Source organism: Phacochoerus africanus, chromosome 6 (genome assembly GCF_016906955.1).
Source record: "Phacochoerus africanus isolate WHEZ1 chromosome 6, ROS_Pafr_v1, whole genome shotgun sequence".
Classification (NCBI taxonomy): domain Eukaryota; kingdom Metazoa; phylum Chordata; class Mammalia; order Artiodactyla; family Suidae; genus Phacochoerus; species Phacochoerus africanus.
This window is the reverse complement of record NC_062549.1, coordinates 21,997,162-22,013,973: the sequence shown is the minus strand read 5'-3', so window position 1 is coordinate 22,013,973 and position 16,812 is coordinate 21,997,162. Positions and strand designations below refer to the sequence as shown.

The window sequence follows — 16,812 nt, the reverse complement described above, 5'->3', positions numbered from 1 at the left end:
GTGTCTAAGTATTCATATAGAATTTAAGAAAGAATCACCCCTTTAAAAAATATAATTGACTCTTCTTAATCACACACCATAAGGAAAACAGTAATTAAGGTTAGGTTTGAACTGACTGTCCTTTCATTTTGTTCTTGGACACTTCAGGGGTGCTTTGTTTAACTCCACAATAAAATTCCACATCTAGGCAAGCAGAATTCAGGGAAATGAACCAAAGGAGTATCCCATCCACAAGGGCACCAGCTTTGTTTATCAATATGACCTGTCTACTACCACAGCCACACTCAAATACACGTTCACCCAAATAAGACTCACCATGGGCAGGAGTGCAAATCAGTATACCCCTTCTGGAAGGCAATTTGGCAACAGAGTTAAAGACCTTAGAATTTGATACACCCTTTGACCAGTAAGTCTGCTTCTAGGAGTTTATCCTAGTAAAGTTAATTACATGTGAGCAAGTACTTGAATTCTCGAGTAGTGAAGGGCCTGATCTTTCTAAAAGCAAAAACCTGCTAATAAGCCAACTTCCTGAACAGTGAGCCTAGCATGTGCCCTAGGTCATGGTACACACCGAGATTGCTCCACACCAACTGCTGCTTCCCATACAAGCCTTCGGCTCTCACACCTACAGCTAACACATGTCTCCTTGCATCCCCTCCAAATCAAGAGTGAGGCGCAGGGAGGTTATGTGACCTAAGAACACGGTAAAGAGAACCAGGTTGCCATCCAGCTGATGATCAATCAAACCAGACCCCAGAGCTGCCTCCAAAACAATGTTGTTGGGAAAAAAGGATTTCTGAACTCTTCTTACCCATTATCCATTCCTTCTGATCATCTTCCTATCAGCCATACTTTCAAGGTGAAAATCACCAAATAAGAGTCTCATTAGGCACACCTCCATAGTTAGTAAGTCTCAGTGGTTTGTGCTGTTACAAAAATGGCAGCATTTTTTATTTTATTTCAAATACAAAATTATTAAAATAGTCTTTTTTGCCCCAATATGGTACATGTCTCCCAATTCTTCTTTCCCCGCTCATAAAACTTGCTATTTGGCAGAATTATATTTCAAGACATGGAAAAAAAAAATGAAGTTCTCAATGAAAAAAAATACTCACAGAATAAATTTCATTTTCATACAAAATAATGTCTTCTGGTGAAATTTTTTTTTTTTTTTTAAGTTTTTATGCCCAATGAATGGCCTATGAGCATGGGGACTGGGCTACCGCCACAGGAAGAAGAAAAAAGACAGACCGTGGGAAGCTCGCCAAGCACTTTCGGGCCTGGGGACAAGGGCAGCCACGGTAAGCATAGGAAGCACTCACTCGGGAGCGATGAAGTACTAGAATCCACAGTTGAACCGGGGCCTCCAGGTCAGGCGCTGGGGAAAAGCATCACTGGGCTGAGTGGCAGAGATGCGGCACCAGAGATAACAAGGTGATGGAGGAGCCTGTAGGTCTGGGCCTGGTGAAGCTTCTGGTCAAGCCTGCTTTATCTTTGGAAATACACAGGTATAAGCAAAACAAGAACAAGAGCTAAATATAATAAGTCTAAAATCAAATGAGCAAGCAGTCAAGATTGTTTTATCTTTATTTTATTATTATGTGCTAGAAAGACGTTTCAATATGCAAGTGTGTTTCTTCCAAAAGTCGCCCCAATGAGATCTCAAGAGTCCATATTAACTCCTTTTCTGGAAACTTCCTTTTCTTAGTTGTTGTATTCTTGAAGAGCCTGGGCCATGAAGAGTTTGCCTAAGTTTTGGGCAGTGAACTCCTTGATGTTCTGGCAGTAAGTGTTAATCTGGCCTGTGCATTTGGGAAAGTGAGAAAGAGAATCATAATGTTCCACAAATTGTAAAACAACCTAGAATACTAGTCAAACAAGAAAATCAGCATAATACAGAATCACCAGAATTTTACTTTGTTATGTTTTGAATCAAGAGTCTATAAGAATTTGTTTATAAGGGATAATAAAGAATATAAGTTCTTGGAAAAAATAACCTATCTTCCACTCTTGGTTACACGGAGAATGAAGAAAATCTACAACTTACTAGCAGTTAGGCACATGTTAGCTGTGAATCAAAATGTATTGACTGTACAGATCAGACCAAGATTATACTAAGACAAGTGAGAAAATAGCACTGGCTCTTCTTAGCCAGGTAGAAAGGAGATATCGAATCACAGAACTACAAACCAACCAAGCCCACCAGACCCAGATGTTAACAAGTAAAGGGGTTTTCAGTCTGTGCTCTGGAAATATTAATAGGCCACTCGCCCCTCCCAACAGCCCCAGAGCCAAGACAGAGCAGGAGCAGAGTCCATGTGAAGAAAGGGCTCTATGACTGCTTCTGAAGTCCTCTAACTAATAATCTAATCTGATGCAACAGTTAACATGTTTTTTGAAAGTATAAGAAATACAATCCTGCTTGAATTGAACGTTAAATAAGTAATACGTCTCAGTTTCCTAAATTTAATTTATATGTATACCAGAAAGTTTAAAGGAATTTGGAATTTCCCCCATACTAACACTGTATCAATAGAACTGAAAAACTGTAACATCAGCTTTTCTTTGAGTAGGATTTTCACTCCAACAAATCTCTCACAGACAAATGACTGTTCAATGACATTATACAAAAATAAGGTATTACACCTAACTAAGAGCAAGAATGTTATGTTACATATTCAAAATCAAGTTCTAACACAGACATAAGACCTTAAGGCTGTGTTAAATGTTAAGTATCCCCAGAGAAAGTTCACGTTGCTACAGGTCCAAGTACTGGTAATAATACTTCTTGAATCAAAAACTCCAATTCAAACAGCCACATACAGACCTGGGCTCAAGGCTAGGCCAGAACATCTAAGTAAGGGTTTACTCTAAATGATCTTGTGCATTATGAGATGATAAACATTTTTTCTGAAAGATGACGCACATAAAACCTCCCCATTTTAGAAAGTTTATATAATGCCATCTCAGAAGTGTCTAGATAAAGACAAAGTGAAGCAATGAAAGGACCAGAAAAATAACAAAGTCTGACAAATTCTTAAATTTCAGAAGTTATAGATACTAGATTCAAATTCACCATTCAACCATTTGAAAAACACTAGCTTTTACATCTTACTCTGCTTGGGAATTTCTGTCTTCTGCTTCCTAAGGAATAAAGAAACCAGCCGTGCTCTGCCCTAACTAATGATACCTGCAATGAGCAGTGAATCCATCCTGGCAGGGGGCTGGTGCGGCTTGAAGAGCTTGGACAGGTCCTCCTCAGGGAGTGGCGGTTCTCCTCGACTCTGGCGCTGCATATTCTCCTGCTGGCGGCGCTGCTGATACTAAAATTCACAGGGGAAATGATTTGGTTATTTTTCTCTACCTGAGAGAAAAAAGACCTCTTTCACTTATGCAATCAGCAAAACCCCATACCTCTGAATTCTGATCTTGATTTTATACACGGAAACCCTTGGTAACTATTGCTTGTAAGAAGCTAAATACAGCAACAGTCAAAGAAAATTTCTGTTGTAAACTCTCATGTCACTCTGATCTCTCAGAGTCTACAACTACTGATTTGGAAAAACAAAACTAGTTATGTGAGAAAAGGAGCTTTTTTAACTGAAATGATGGTGGTGAAGAACTAGTCTGGTTCTTAACCCGCTGAGCCACAACAGGAACTCCCAAGAGATTTTTTTTAAAGAAAATAATTTTTTTTTAATGACAGAAAGGAAGTAACTTTACCATTTATGACAATGGGATAAATAACAGCATTACAAGCACAATTCACCTTAACTTTAATAACTAAGCAATGAAAAACCACATTGGGGAATTTTTTAAACTTTATCCCTACTGACCGAAACAGCAATAATGCTGCTGATGTTACTATTATATCACCATTATTATTACTATGATAGTAAATACTATTACTATTCTTTTTTTTTTTTTTTGTCTATTTGTTATTTCTTGGGCCGCTTCCGCGGCATATGGAGGTTCCCAGGCTAGGGGTCGAATCGGAGCTGTAGCCACCGGCCTACACCAGAGCCACAGCAACGCAGGATCCGAGCCGCGTCTGCGACCTACACCACAGCTCACGGCAACACCGGATCGTTAACCCACTAAGCAAGGGCAGGGACCGAACCCGCAACCTCATGGTTCCTAGTCGGATTCGTTAACCACTGCGCCACGATGGGAACTCCAATACTATTACTATTCTTAATAACAGATAATCTGCTGTGCTCTAGAGCTCTACAGCTAAGAATGAATACTATTAGCTCAGATAAGGCTTCAAAAACTTAACTCTAGTTTCTTATGATTCCACAGAGAAAGTGAGGGAACATACGAAAGTACAGATCACCTATAAACTTATAGTTCAAATTACAATCAAGATGCTAATAGTTGTTTCTGCTTATACCAGCAGAGGAAATAATATCCCACACAAAACCTTAGGTCGCATAATGAGAAACCAGGATAGGCTGGTAAAATTCAAGTCCTTAGATTCCTATAGAAGGGGGGTAAGTTGCTCTGCAAATATTTCTATATTCATATGGGTATGAGAGTAGAAGTGAGACAAATCTGAAAAGGGTTATGTTATGAACATGCTAAGTAAGAATAAATGTCAAACATAAATAATTAAGACATAACAGCATTCTTTTAAAAAATCTCTTGGGAGTTCCTGTTGTGGCTCAGTGGGTTAAGAACCAGACTAGTATCCATTAGGATGAGGGTTCAATCCCTAGACTTACTCAGTGGATTGAAGGACCCAGCGTTGCCATGAGCTGCAGCAGCTGTAGCTCCGAGTCCACCCCTAGCCTGGGAACTTCCATACGCTACAGATGTGACCATAAAAAGAAGAAGAAAAAAAAAATCTCTTGAGGTTGGTTTCCAGAATCACAGAATCAACTCTCATGGGTGACAGGTTTTCAGGTTGATCCTCCAGTTGATCTGATAGGAAGTGCCAGCAGAGGAATGGAAACAAGCTGGGTTTTTTCCCCCACCTCGTTTCAAAAAGATTTTCACCATCTTCACCACCATCATTTCCATTAAAAAAGATATTTTATATAGATTTATATGTCTTTAAAATTCTTTGTTGTAGAAACAAAGTATTTTAAATTCCACTAAATATATGAACATTAATATGAAAAAAATTTTAATATTCTCAGAACGACTTAGCTATACTTAAAATCCCATAGTCACCAACACCTAGTTTCCAGTACATTTTAATGAACACAGAGGAGCTGAACACTCAGAAGAATATACATTCTAGAATCAACCTATCTATGAATTAAATCTTAAGAATATTTCGAAGCAATACAGACCAAAACCATATTCCAGGAAGTGTAAAAATCATTCGGCCTTCAGGCAACACTAATAAGAAAAGATTAAATGGCCAGAGCAGTATGGACGTGCATATAAGAATATCCAGGTAATTCTAGGGTTTTTATCTGTATTATACTATCTATTTCACAGCAGTTGGTCCATTATTTCCTATCAAAACTGCTTGCTCTTAATCACAATTGCTCAGTTTTTTAAATGAACTGAAGATTGCTAACTATGCTGCAATGAGCCACTAGCAAACCAATTACAGTTAGTAAAGAAATGAGCTGTGACTCTCTAGAATCTCTCTGCCTGATTTTTTCAATAAATGTATCTCTTATTTGCATAACCTTGACATTACAATCTGAGTTTTTTTAAAAAAAACAACACTCTTAAAGACAGGTATTTTTTAAGTCCAACTTATAAATATATAGTAGGAACATACTATGTACAGAATTATCTTTTAAAATATGATATAGAGTTACTATCTAAGAGTCAATGCTTTATCAAAGATAATTTAGTGGATTTCCCATAGTGGCTCAGTGGTTAATGAACCGGCCAGTAACCATGAGGTTGCGGGTTTGATCCCTGGTCTCACTCAGTGGGTTAAGGATCCGGCATTGCCGTGAGCTGTGGCGTAGGTCACAGATGTGGCTCAGATCTGGAATTGCTGTGGCTGTGGGGTAGGCTGGAAGCTGAAGCTCTGATTCAACTCCTAGCCTGGGAATCTCCATATGCCGCAAGTGCAGCTCTAAAAAGCAAAAAACAAACAAACAAACAAACAAAAGATAATTTAGATCATTCTGAAGATGACTCCTGAAGTATCATACTTAGAAATGGATTCTGTTTGAGGAATTTTCCTGTAATACCAACCTGATGTTTCTGCTGCTGCTGTTTACTCGTGTTCCTCAGATATGTGTTATATTTAACTATATCTTGGCTCATTTCATCCACTCTGTCCATCAGCAACTGGAGGTTCTTCCCCAAATGATTGCTGAAATATAAAGTATACTGATATATAATACTTGAAAGTTATAGCTTTACCAATGTTCACACTATTAAACTGGTCTTCCACTTGCTAAAAAGAATGTAGGTGCACATGCACAGGGAAGCAAGGAGAGAGGAAAGAGTTGGCTTATTATTAAACTTTTCATATCAAACCCACAACTGTAACTACAAAGGGTATCTGAAACAGTTCAATTTCTTATTGTCAGAGTACACATATATAAGAGGAGAAACAGCTGAACATATCTAGCAGGGTATCTATAAGGTTTACTTTCTGAACAACCAAGTTTAACCTAAGCTCAGTATTCCTGAACCTTCTCTCTTAACTCTACCTCTGCTCTTCCCAATTGTGCTTCAGAGCATTCAAATCAGCAGCCATAGAAAGAACAAACCACACAAACACAGAGACTTCTGTCACATGGCTTCTCTATGTGACAGGTTCTGAGACAGTAACTACAGCATTTATTCTGCAAAACTAAACGAGGGCTCCTTTTCCTCCACCCTTCTTAGAATCTCAAGTATAGTCATTCATCCTTCTTTTTCTCTCCAGAAGTTTCTATTGCAGCTTATTTATCAAAATCATCTCATAAAGTGATGCCAATGATTAGTACAACATCCACCATATTCACTGATTTCTGCCTGCAACAGTATCTGCTACCATGGTAAGGCCCACAACTCAGGTATGTACCTTAAAAATAACTGGTTGACAAACAGTACTCATTCATTGATTTCAAATAGGTATTTACTAAACAACTATTAGGTTCCAGTCTCAGTGTTAACAAATAAGACAACAGTGAATAACACTTTCAAGGTCTTAGTCTTCCCTGAGATTACAACTGGTTGGGAGGGGGGAAGAGGAAAAGTGGGAGATAGAGACACATTAGACAATATACTCAGAAAATCTCTTTAGAAAGATGATAGGCTAAAAACAAAAGATTAGAAGGCATCAGCATGCAAAAAGTATTCTAGCTGGAAGAAAGCATGAGTGCTAAAGGCCTGAGATGGGCAAGAACTAGACAGATAAAAAGAAGAGGCCTGGCATGTCAGGGCACAGAGGTAGGTTCAGGAGGTCAGACAGCACGTGTGGGAAGCCATGAGCTGCACCAACAGCACCTCGACAACACGGTTAGTATGAATCAGACCCTTCATGAACTCTAACATGAACGGTGACATGTGTTCTCTTACATTTTAAAATGATCACCCTGGGTATGCAGAGAATACACTGGAGAGGAGATGGTTAAGAGTGTACTGGGGAATGTTGGCAAGAATGCAGAGAAATTAGAATACTCATAGATTGTGTGAGAATGTAAAATAGTGCAGCTGCTATGGAAAAATTTGATGGTTCCCCAAAAAGTTAAACACAGAGTTACCATACGACCCAGCAATTGTACTCCTAGGTATATACTCAAGAGAACTGAAAACTTGTGCTCACAAAAAAACTTGCACATGTATGTTAATAGTTGCATTATTCAAAACTGCCAAAAGAATAGAAAAATCCCAATACAGAGGATGAACGGATAAATTGTGACATGGCCATTCAATGGACTAGTACTGAGTCATTAAATAAAATAATAATAACTAACCCAAAGCAACAGAAATAAAAGCAAAAATAAACCAATGGGACCTAATCAAACTGACAAGCTTTTGCACAGCAAAGGAAACCAAAAAGAAAACAAAAAGACAACTTAAAGAATGGGAGAACACAGTTTCAAATGATGCAAACTTAATCTCTAAAATATACAAACAACTGACACAACTCAACAGCAAAAAAGCCAACCACCCAATGGAAAAATGGGCAAAAGACCTGAATTGACATTTTTCCGAGGAAGATATACAGATGGCCAACAACCACATGAAAAAATGCTCAACATCCCTGATTATTAGAGAAATGCAAATCAAAACTATCATGAGATACCAACTCACACCAATCAGAATGGCCATCATTAATAAGTCCACAAATAACAAGTGCTGGAGGGGGTGTGGAGAAAAGGGAATCCTCCTGCACTGTTGCTGGGAATGAAAGCTGGTACAGCCACTATGGAGAACAGTATGGAGGTACCTTAGAAATCTGTACATAGAACTACCATATGACCCAGCAATCCCACTCTTGGGCACATATCCAGACAAAACTTTCCTTGAAAAAGACACATGCACCTGCATGTTCACTGCAGCTCTATTCATAATAGCCAAGACATGGAAACAACCCAAATGCCCATCAACAGATGATTGGATTAGGAAGACGTGGTATATACACACAATGGAATACTACTCAGCCGTAAAAAAGAATGACATAATGCCATTTGCAGCAACATGGATAGAACTAGAGACTCTCATACTAAGTGAAGTAAGAAAGAGAAAGACAAATACCATATGATATCACTTATATCTGGAATCTAATATACAGCACAAAGGAACCTTTCCGCAGAAAAGAAAATCATGGACTTGGAGAATAGACTTGTGGTTGCCAAGGGGGAGGGGGATGGAATGGGATGGAAGGGGTTAACAGATGCAGACTATTGCCTTTGGAATGGATTAGCAGTGAGTTCCTGCTATGTAGCACTGGGAACTATGTCTGTCTGGTCACTTATGATGGAGCATGATAATGTGAGAAAAAAGAAGGTATACACGTATGTGTAACTGGATCACCATGCTGTACAGTAGAAAACTGACAGAACACTGTAAACCAGCTATAATGGAAAAAAATTAAAATCATTATATATAAAAAAATAAAATAATAATAAGGTACTGACACATGAATGCAACTTAAAGGCAGTACTAAGGGAAAGAAAACAGACACAAAAGGCCACTCACATTATGGTTCCATCTATACAGAATGTCCAGAAGAGGCAAATCAAAACACTCTAGTGAGAAGAGAGGAATGCAAAAAGAGAAATGCAACACAGTGGTAGTAGATTCTTTAATAGAAGAGAAGCATAAGAAATAGCTTGGTAGGACCAGATGAAGACTTTCAGATGACCTGAGAGCTTCGGGAGCGACACTGCAGATACTATGTGTACGTATCATGTTCAGAGACACTGGCATGAAAAGCATGGTGCATTTAAAGAACTGCAAGTAACTCAGTACATCGGAAGCACAGGAGAAGGGCAAGACTGAGGAAAAAAGAGCAAGGAAGGTGAAGAGGCAAAACAGTCCTCTTGGAAGCTCAGGCTATAAGTGTGGATTCTATTCTACCCACAATGGGGAATTGGCCAAAAATTTTAAGCAAGGGAGTAATATGATCATACAATTTACATTTAATAAGATCACTGCAATAAAGGTCAGAAGGAGAAAGTGAGGAGATGGTGAAAGTAATCAGGAAAAGAAATAATGAGACCCTGTCCTAACATAGGAAAAGATAAGGAATAATATGAAATCACCCCAGAAGTCACACAGGATAAGAGAGTCACCAAGGAACACTGATATTTAAGGATGAGCAGAAGAAGGCTCACTATGGAGAACAAGAAGAAGCCAGAAGTAACCCAGCGGTAGTATCCCAGTTTGCAAACAAAGTATTTCAGGAAGAAGTGTGATCAATACATTAAACGTTTGAGAGTCTACAACATCCAGCAGTATACAATAAAGTCGCCTTTTGTGACTTTAGAGAGAACTCTAACACAGAAGAGATATAGAATACTAAGCGTTTAGGATAAGTGACATGTAAAATCCAATTAAGAAGTTTGCCTGTAAAAAAAAACAAAAAAACAACGAAAAAAAGAAGATAAAGTAAAAAAAGGTGAGAGGAAATGGAATGGATATTCATGGCACAAGGTCAAAAACTGTTTTCTTTGTAACTTTGTTTTTTAAGAGGTAGACTTAAATAAGTTTAAATGTTCATACTTATTCTTAGGAGATGTGTATGTTCAAGTATTTAGGGGTTAAGTGTCATGTCTACAATATACTCTTAAATGGTTCAGGAAAGAAAGTACATGTTTGTATCTAAAGAGAAAAAGAGAGCAGTACAAATGTGCTCATAGCACTGGTGAAGCCAGGTAAAGGCTTATGAACATCACTGTATTATTTATTAGTCTTTCAATTTTCCTCATTTTCAAAAATAAAATTTTAAGTAGGAAAAGCCAGTGAATAAATGGAACAGAAAAGAACCAGGATAGAAAAGAACTGAAGTTCAGAAAAGAAAGTGCAAAAAAAACCCAGAGATCCTGAGCTGGCCTCCTGGGAGGCCTTGATCCTTAATTTTCACCAGCGGAAGAACTGAGGCCCAAAGACTTAAATATAAGAAATACTATAATTAACTACATGATTAGTTGTTAAGTAAGTCATTGATATCCTTAAATGCAAAAGAAATTCAGAGAAGGGAAAGATCACCCCCAATCCTTGACTGGGTAATCAAGGTACGAGCACGACACTGGAGAAAGCCATTAAGGAGAGTTACAGCCACAGCAGAGAAAGAGCTATTATTTGTTTCCAGACCCTGAATCCTGGAGAATGACTACACTGATTTTAGCAATGAGAAAGGTGCTACTAGAATAGACCTTCCCTCTGCAGCAAAAAATGTCTTCTATGTAAAGTATTAACACTAGGTGTTGTCAATATATGTAATTATAATGAAAGACCACAAGCATTTGCGGACTTTAAACATTTCATAATATTTCCATTATTATAATGCTCTTCGGAAATCTAACCAATAAGAAAATACTTGAAAATCTGCACAGTACAGGCCCTGAAGGGCAAAAGGAATTAGCAATAATGCATAACTATTTCCCAGATAACATTCACAAGGAATCAGGTCCATTATCAAGGGAAATTTTATGAGGATCTTTTTGGTACCAGTTCAACTAGAATACTGAAACAGGGAGTTACTGTTAGGAGTTTCAATAATATGGCCTTTTCTTTTACTGCAAAAGAAACAAAGAACTGAAAACCGACAACTTAAAGAGACATGAACTGAGATGTGCAGTGGTAAGTCTGCTCTGGCTGTGGTATTGATTTGTTCTCAATATCCTTCATGTATGGATAGTTTACTTTTTTAAAGAGGAAATAAAAACAGAATTATTTTTTCATGTGCAAAAGCTGAAGGGTTGTGTAACACATTTTTAAAAATAAAAGCTGTTATGAAATAACCATTACTAGAACTTCCATCTAATAAAATCAAAATAATTATAATTTTTTAAATCAAAGGGAACATAATATGTTTTATTCATAGCATAGAGCAAATTTATCAGGTAAGTCAAAGAACTGGTACACACATATGAGTTGTGAAAATCAAGACCAAGCAAAATGTTTAAGGAGCTGCCCAAGAATGATTTCTGACATGGTTTCTTAGAAAAAACTTTATGGCTAATGGCCTGATTACCATCATCATGCTACTAATGTTAGAAATTAAACTTTGAGCACTACAAAGGTTACATTTCAGTCTTTTAAATTAGTATTATCAATTTGGGTCAATGTAACAGTCCATTAGTATAAGCACTACTTCAAGGTTGCTTCTTTTTTTTCTCCCAACATGAATACCAATTTACCCTTTAAATAATTTCACATGGAAAGCAAAGGCTTTCTCTTCCTATTTCACATAAAATACAGCAGATAAAAACTATAATAAAATATTTGTCCAAATCTTGGTTGCTATGGCAAATTGGGAACATTTTCTTGGCTATTACAAATGTTGCTTTGGACAAACAGACATTACAGACCAGCTCACTGGTAATGTGAAAGCAGAGAAGGGCTGTATTTGTTTTGCATGCTCAATAAAAGAAGCCTGGGAAAATGTGAAGACATAAATTAAATAAGCAAAAGCTTTCACATAGTAAATTTAAAATTATTATATAACTGTATACTTAATACATCAAATTGTAACCTTGCATGCTGAAAAAGGTTCTTAGCTCAACGCTTTAAATACAGGTGTGCCGAGTGTGTTTGTGAAAGCAATGAAGAAAAATATGACCTTCTAAAAGAGACAAATTAAAGGACTATTATGAATATATGTTTTCAGTCAAATAGTACACTCTTTAGCGCCAAATGAGGCTTGCAACCTGGCTGCATTACTTAGCACTCTGTTTACCAACCAGTTTCCATCTCCTTCCCTTGTAAAGGCTTTTCTAGTGGCCTCTGTGATAGATTCATGCAACAAAAAGTTGCACTTCAACCAGTCCAACCCATCCCAGTGCATGGAGAAGAACACTGGTTACACAAGTCCTTTTGGACTTATCCCCACCAGTCTTATATGGAAGTACAAAGTCTATATATGATTTTGTACAAGCTTCTATCTGGGATAACTAGAAATATAGTAAATAACTGAACTTCTGTTCCAAACTGGTTGTTTTAAGAAAACACACCTTGTTTTCTCAGCCATTCAGCAAATGCATATTGACTGATTACCTACTCTGTCCATTTAATTTCATTCTACAGGTCTGTTGTTAGCCTCGTCCCACCACAAAACAATCACGAACATCGAGCTTAAAGAACATTTAAGAGGAGCTATACACATGACTGTTCGTATTTCTGTTAAAAGCAATAAGTGAGGGGAAATGAAACATTAATTCCATAAGGGAAATAATCTGTTTTGGAACTCCTCAGTCAGCATTTTATCAATATAATAAATAATAACTAGATAGCAAAAGCAGTTACAATGGAAGAAATTATGTCACCACTGCCTAAGATAGCAAGAGCTAGTGTTAGGTTAAAAAAAAAAAATTCTAAATTTAATTGAAAATTCAAACGCAAAGTTTACCACTAATAGAGTCTACATCTGAACAAGGGCAAATGTCACCAGTAAAACAAAGAAGCATTTTTGGTTTTCTCCCAAGCATTATTAAACACTAAGACATAATATCATAAGCTTCTAAGGACAGTGAATAATAAATAAAGCTGAGCCAAATCAAAAAATTCCTCGCCTGTGGTCATTTCCCATCTCAAAGCATAAATGACACAGCAAAGACAGAAGAGGGTCCTTATGATAACAGGGGCTATTAGTATTCATACTGTCTCACTTTATCAATAAGTTTAGCATTTTTCCTGGGATTTTAGCAGGGCTGAGTAAGTACCACATACTATTGTTATGTCTTAAGAACCTCAAAATGTGCTTAAGCAATTTTTTTCTTGTTTCACAGGTTAAAGTCTAATAAGTAAAAGAACATTTTGCAGAAAGTGATAAAAAGGGACTTTTCATTAGACAAGGCTGCTTACCTGCTGGCAAGACTGAGCAATTCATGTTTATCTGCTACAGCTGACTTCTTCTCAAGCTCCCACATTAGGACATTGATCAGATGTGAATTTTTAATGACAATCGGCACTTCTTCAAACATGTGCTCAAAGGTGATATTTCCCTTTTTCAATCTGTGAAGCATGTTAAAAATACTTTAAGTCTGGTGGTCAAAAGTAAGTGTTAAAGTAACTATTTCATACATTTTCCCTAAATACAGGCCCTCTTCAGAATTTTTGTTTCATTAGCACTCTCTTAAAGAGGGAGAGAGACGAGTTTTACAGAGTCAAGCCTAGATCGAGGGATTTGAGCAACTCTGAAAACGATCCGAGTTTGAACTACAAGACCAAAAAATAAGATTCTTGGCAAAAGAAACTATTCTTTCTTCGTAATCAGGTACCTTCAAAATTTCACTGATACTAAAACGTAAATGTTGGAGGAAGTTATGCTGTATAATCTATATACTCTAGTTCTTGAAAAAGTTCATTTTAAAAGCCAACTGAACTCCAGAGGTTAACAACTAGCAAGACACTCACAGGCTATTCCACACACAATAACTCAGGCACAGCAAGAATGCAACTTCTCACAGATGAGTTATAACCACCATAGCCAGGAATTGTTCATGAGTTAGCTTTTCTTTTTAAAATTCTTTGCATTGTAATTTCTTTAGTAGTCAAATGGAAACTAGTAATGAACTTTTTGTCCTTCATGAAGTCAAAACTATTACCTTTAATTTAGTAAGAAATAAAACTCCTATAATTAACAGAAAATGAAAGAATTCTGGTATTTTAAAAATATTTTTACATGAATATTCTGATGCCATTATATAGGATCACTAAACAGCTTACCGATTAATTCTCTGCCTACCTGACACCCTCGAAATTTCCAAGAAGCCAGACTCCTTACAGAATCCTTAAAACGTTTGTATCTTTCCAATCCCCCCCGCCACAATGAAACATGAGGTCAGAAAATAAGACCCACAGCTCACAACTGTTCTGACAGGGAGCTTACAACCTGACGGCAGCTGATTAGCTCATCCCATCTCCCTTTATTTAATCATTTATTTCTTCAAATCCAGTAGCTAATTAATTCCCACTCTAACTGAATTCACCCTGGGTGAGAACAAGAGATGAGACGTTCCACAAAGAACAGTTTAAACATGGAAAGGGAGAAATCAAGCAGCACTCAGCCATGCAGAGACTTCCACTGTCCACATGGCAAAAGCATTACCACACCACCACTGAGGATTCAATAAATGTAGCAAACTAATATCTCAAAAGAAAAGCACCCAATCCTTAACGTACACCTCATAGGCCCCCAAACACTTACGCTTCGGGAGAAAAATCCTTCTCTTTACAAACTTCCATCAGTTTGGGAGTCAGTCTGTATGCCTTTAGTGAGAGAGACCCTTGGGCAGTTTTTATGGGATCTCAAAGAAAAGACAAAGAAATCACTAAGAATTTTGTCACTACCAGTGCTCAAATGACACCTAGGAACATTCTGTAACTTATACAACCTGCAAAATGAAGATCAAAATAAATAAATAATTTGAAGCAGATGCAAACCAGTACGGCACATAATAAGTGAAAAGGCAGGAACCTATCATCCTACTTATAATAGGTAGAATAACTTCCTCCCAAAACTGAAAACAGAAGATTTAAACTACGGTTACTCTCAAATCTATTCCTCAGCTAGAATCAGCAATCTCGATAAAAATTAAATGTAGCATATGTTCCATACAACTTATATACATCTTGTATAATTAGAAGGAAAAGACAAAGAATATTAAACATGAAAACTCATTGGATGCACGTGTGGAGTTCTTAGTCACAAATTTAAATGAATGGCCCTGCAAACAAAATACATCCATCCTAATAATCACTGCTCAAATTTTTTAGTTAAAACAGATTCTAAAGACAAAAATCACTAAAGTCAAAGTGCAATCACAAGTGTCTTTTTAGTTTTAGAGAAACTAATTTTGTCAAAACTAACTGCTTAAATGCTCCGTGAGAAAGGGAGCTTAGCACTTGCCACATGATAACGGCTCCGGCACGCCAATATTCGCCTAAAACCTGTGTTAACATTCATGTTGTCTGAAACTTAACACAGTGAAACTTTTAGCAATAGGTGATAAAATGAAAACCAAAATAGATTGAAACAAGTGGAAAATTCATCAAGGTCTGATGATGCAATGTTTCCAGCCAATATAAGTACACTTTAACAACTTGTTCTTTACTGTAATCCAATTGTTAACATACTGAAACAATTTGGGGGCAGCTCATAAGATTGATCGTATTCATTAGTATTTTTTCTGACAGATACTCAGGACGTTACATTTACTTCTCAGCTGGAAACTATATGCAAGTCTGCCAGATATGGCAAACTGTGAGTGTTTGGGGAGGGGGAAGGCTATAAAGCTGTTAAATTGCCTACAGTTCTGATACAGCACAGAACATCTGGTCTGGAGAGCTTGAGGAAACACCATTAAATAGGCCGAAAAGAAAAAAATCTTTGTGCTAAGAAACAGTCCAGGTTTTGTACGCTGCTGTCAGAGGTATAAAAAAACTTGGCACGCTGTATTATGATTGGTCAGTCACGTACAGAGCCAGACACTCTAGCAATCGGGGTTTGTTAGACATCTGGTCTAGTTCCACCAGCCCCTTCAAATGAGGGAGGGGAGATGGCGGAATAAAAATGAAGCAGCTACTCCAGCATTCCAAAATGTACACATCAGGGCTCTGATAGCAAGAAAAATAAACAGAAAGAAGGAAACCCTGTCTAGACTTAGCTGCTGCTGAGGCTGCTGCAGAACAGGGTTGGTATTTACTTGAGAAGGCCTGCCAGGCTACTCTGAGAGGCAAAAAAGACAGAAAGCAAAAATAGTAGTAGTAATAATATTAAGGGAAGAAAAGAATAATAAAGGAAACTCCCACTAACCGTAAATGAGAACAACAGACTCTTCAATCGCATGCTGGTAACTGAACTGAGAATCTAGAAGCGCCCGGGTGACAAAAGAGCCATAGTATGTGGACTGGTACCAGCCCACATGGAGATGGTCAATGTTTACGTGGCGAAGGCTGCGCATCATTTCCATCTGATATTGAACTGGATGATGAGGATGGGAGGGGGGACAAAAGAAAAACTATTAAATGATATCACCCATATTAAAAACAAGCTTTTTCAGAAACAAATTTCTACACAGCTATTTATTAGCTAAAAGGAACAGGTTTCCAAATTAAAATTTCATTCAGTACGCATAAAAAAGAAAACAAATTAAGCTTTCAAATCATTAGGGCATTCCTTTTCTCATTAACAAAAGAAAAATTTTGTAGAAAAGGTATTAAAATGTAATAATA

The 16,812-nt window shown here is 37.4% G+C and overlaps 1 protein-coding gene across 1 annotated transcript in view; it reads right to left on the bottom strand.

Annotated features, from left to right (window-relative positions):
• Nucleotides 1-1,575: 1,575 nt before the first annotated feature.
• EIF3H (eukaryotic translation initiation factor 3 subunit H) overlaps nt 1,576-16,812 on the bottom strand; it is a 98,793-nt gene continuing 83,556 nt past the window's right edge. Inside the window, exons 3-8 of the mRNA XM_047783381.1 lie at nt 16,394-16,561; nt 14,786-14,885; nt 13,441-13,590; nt 6,169-6,289; nt 3,191-3,323; nt 1,576-1,802 (exon numbers count right to left, since the gene is read on the bottom strand). Of these exons, the coding sequence (XP_047639337.1) occupies nt 1,705-1,802; nt 3,191-3,323; nt 6,169-6,289; nt 13,441-13,590; nt 14,786-14,885; nt 16,394-16,561 (770 nt within the window). The 3' untranslated portion in view covers nt 1,576-1,704. The remainder of the gene's footprint in view (nt 1,803-3,190; nt 3,324-6,168; nt 6,290-13,440; nt 13,591-14,785; nt 14,886-16,393; nt 16,562-16,812) is intronic.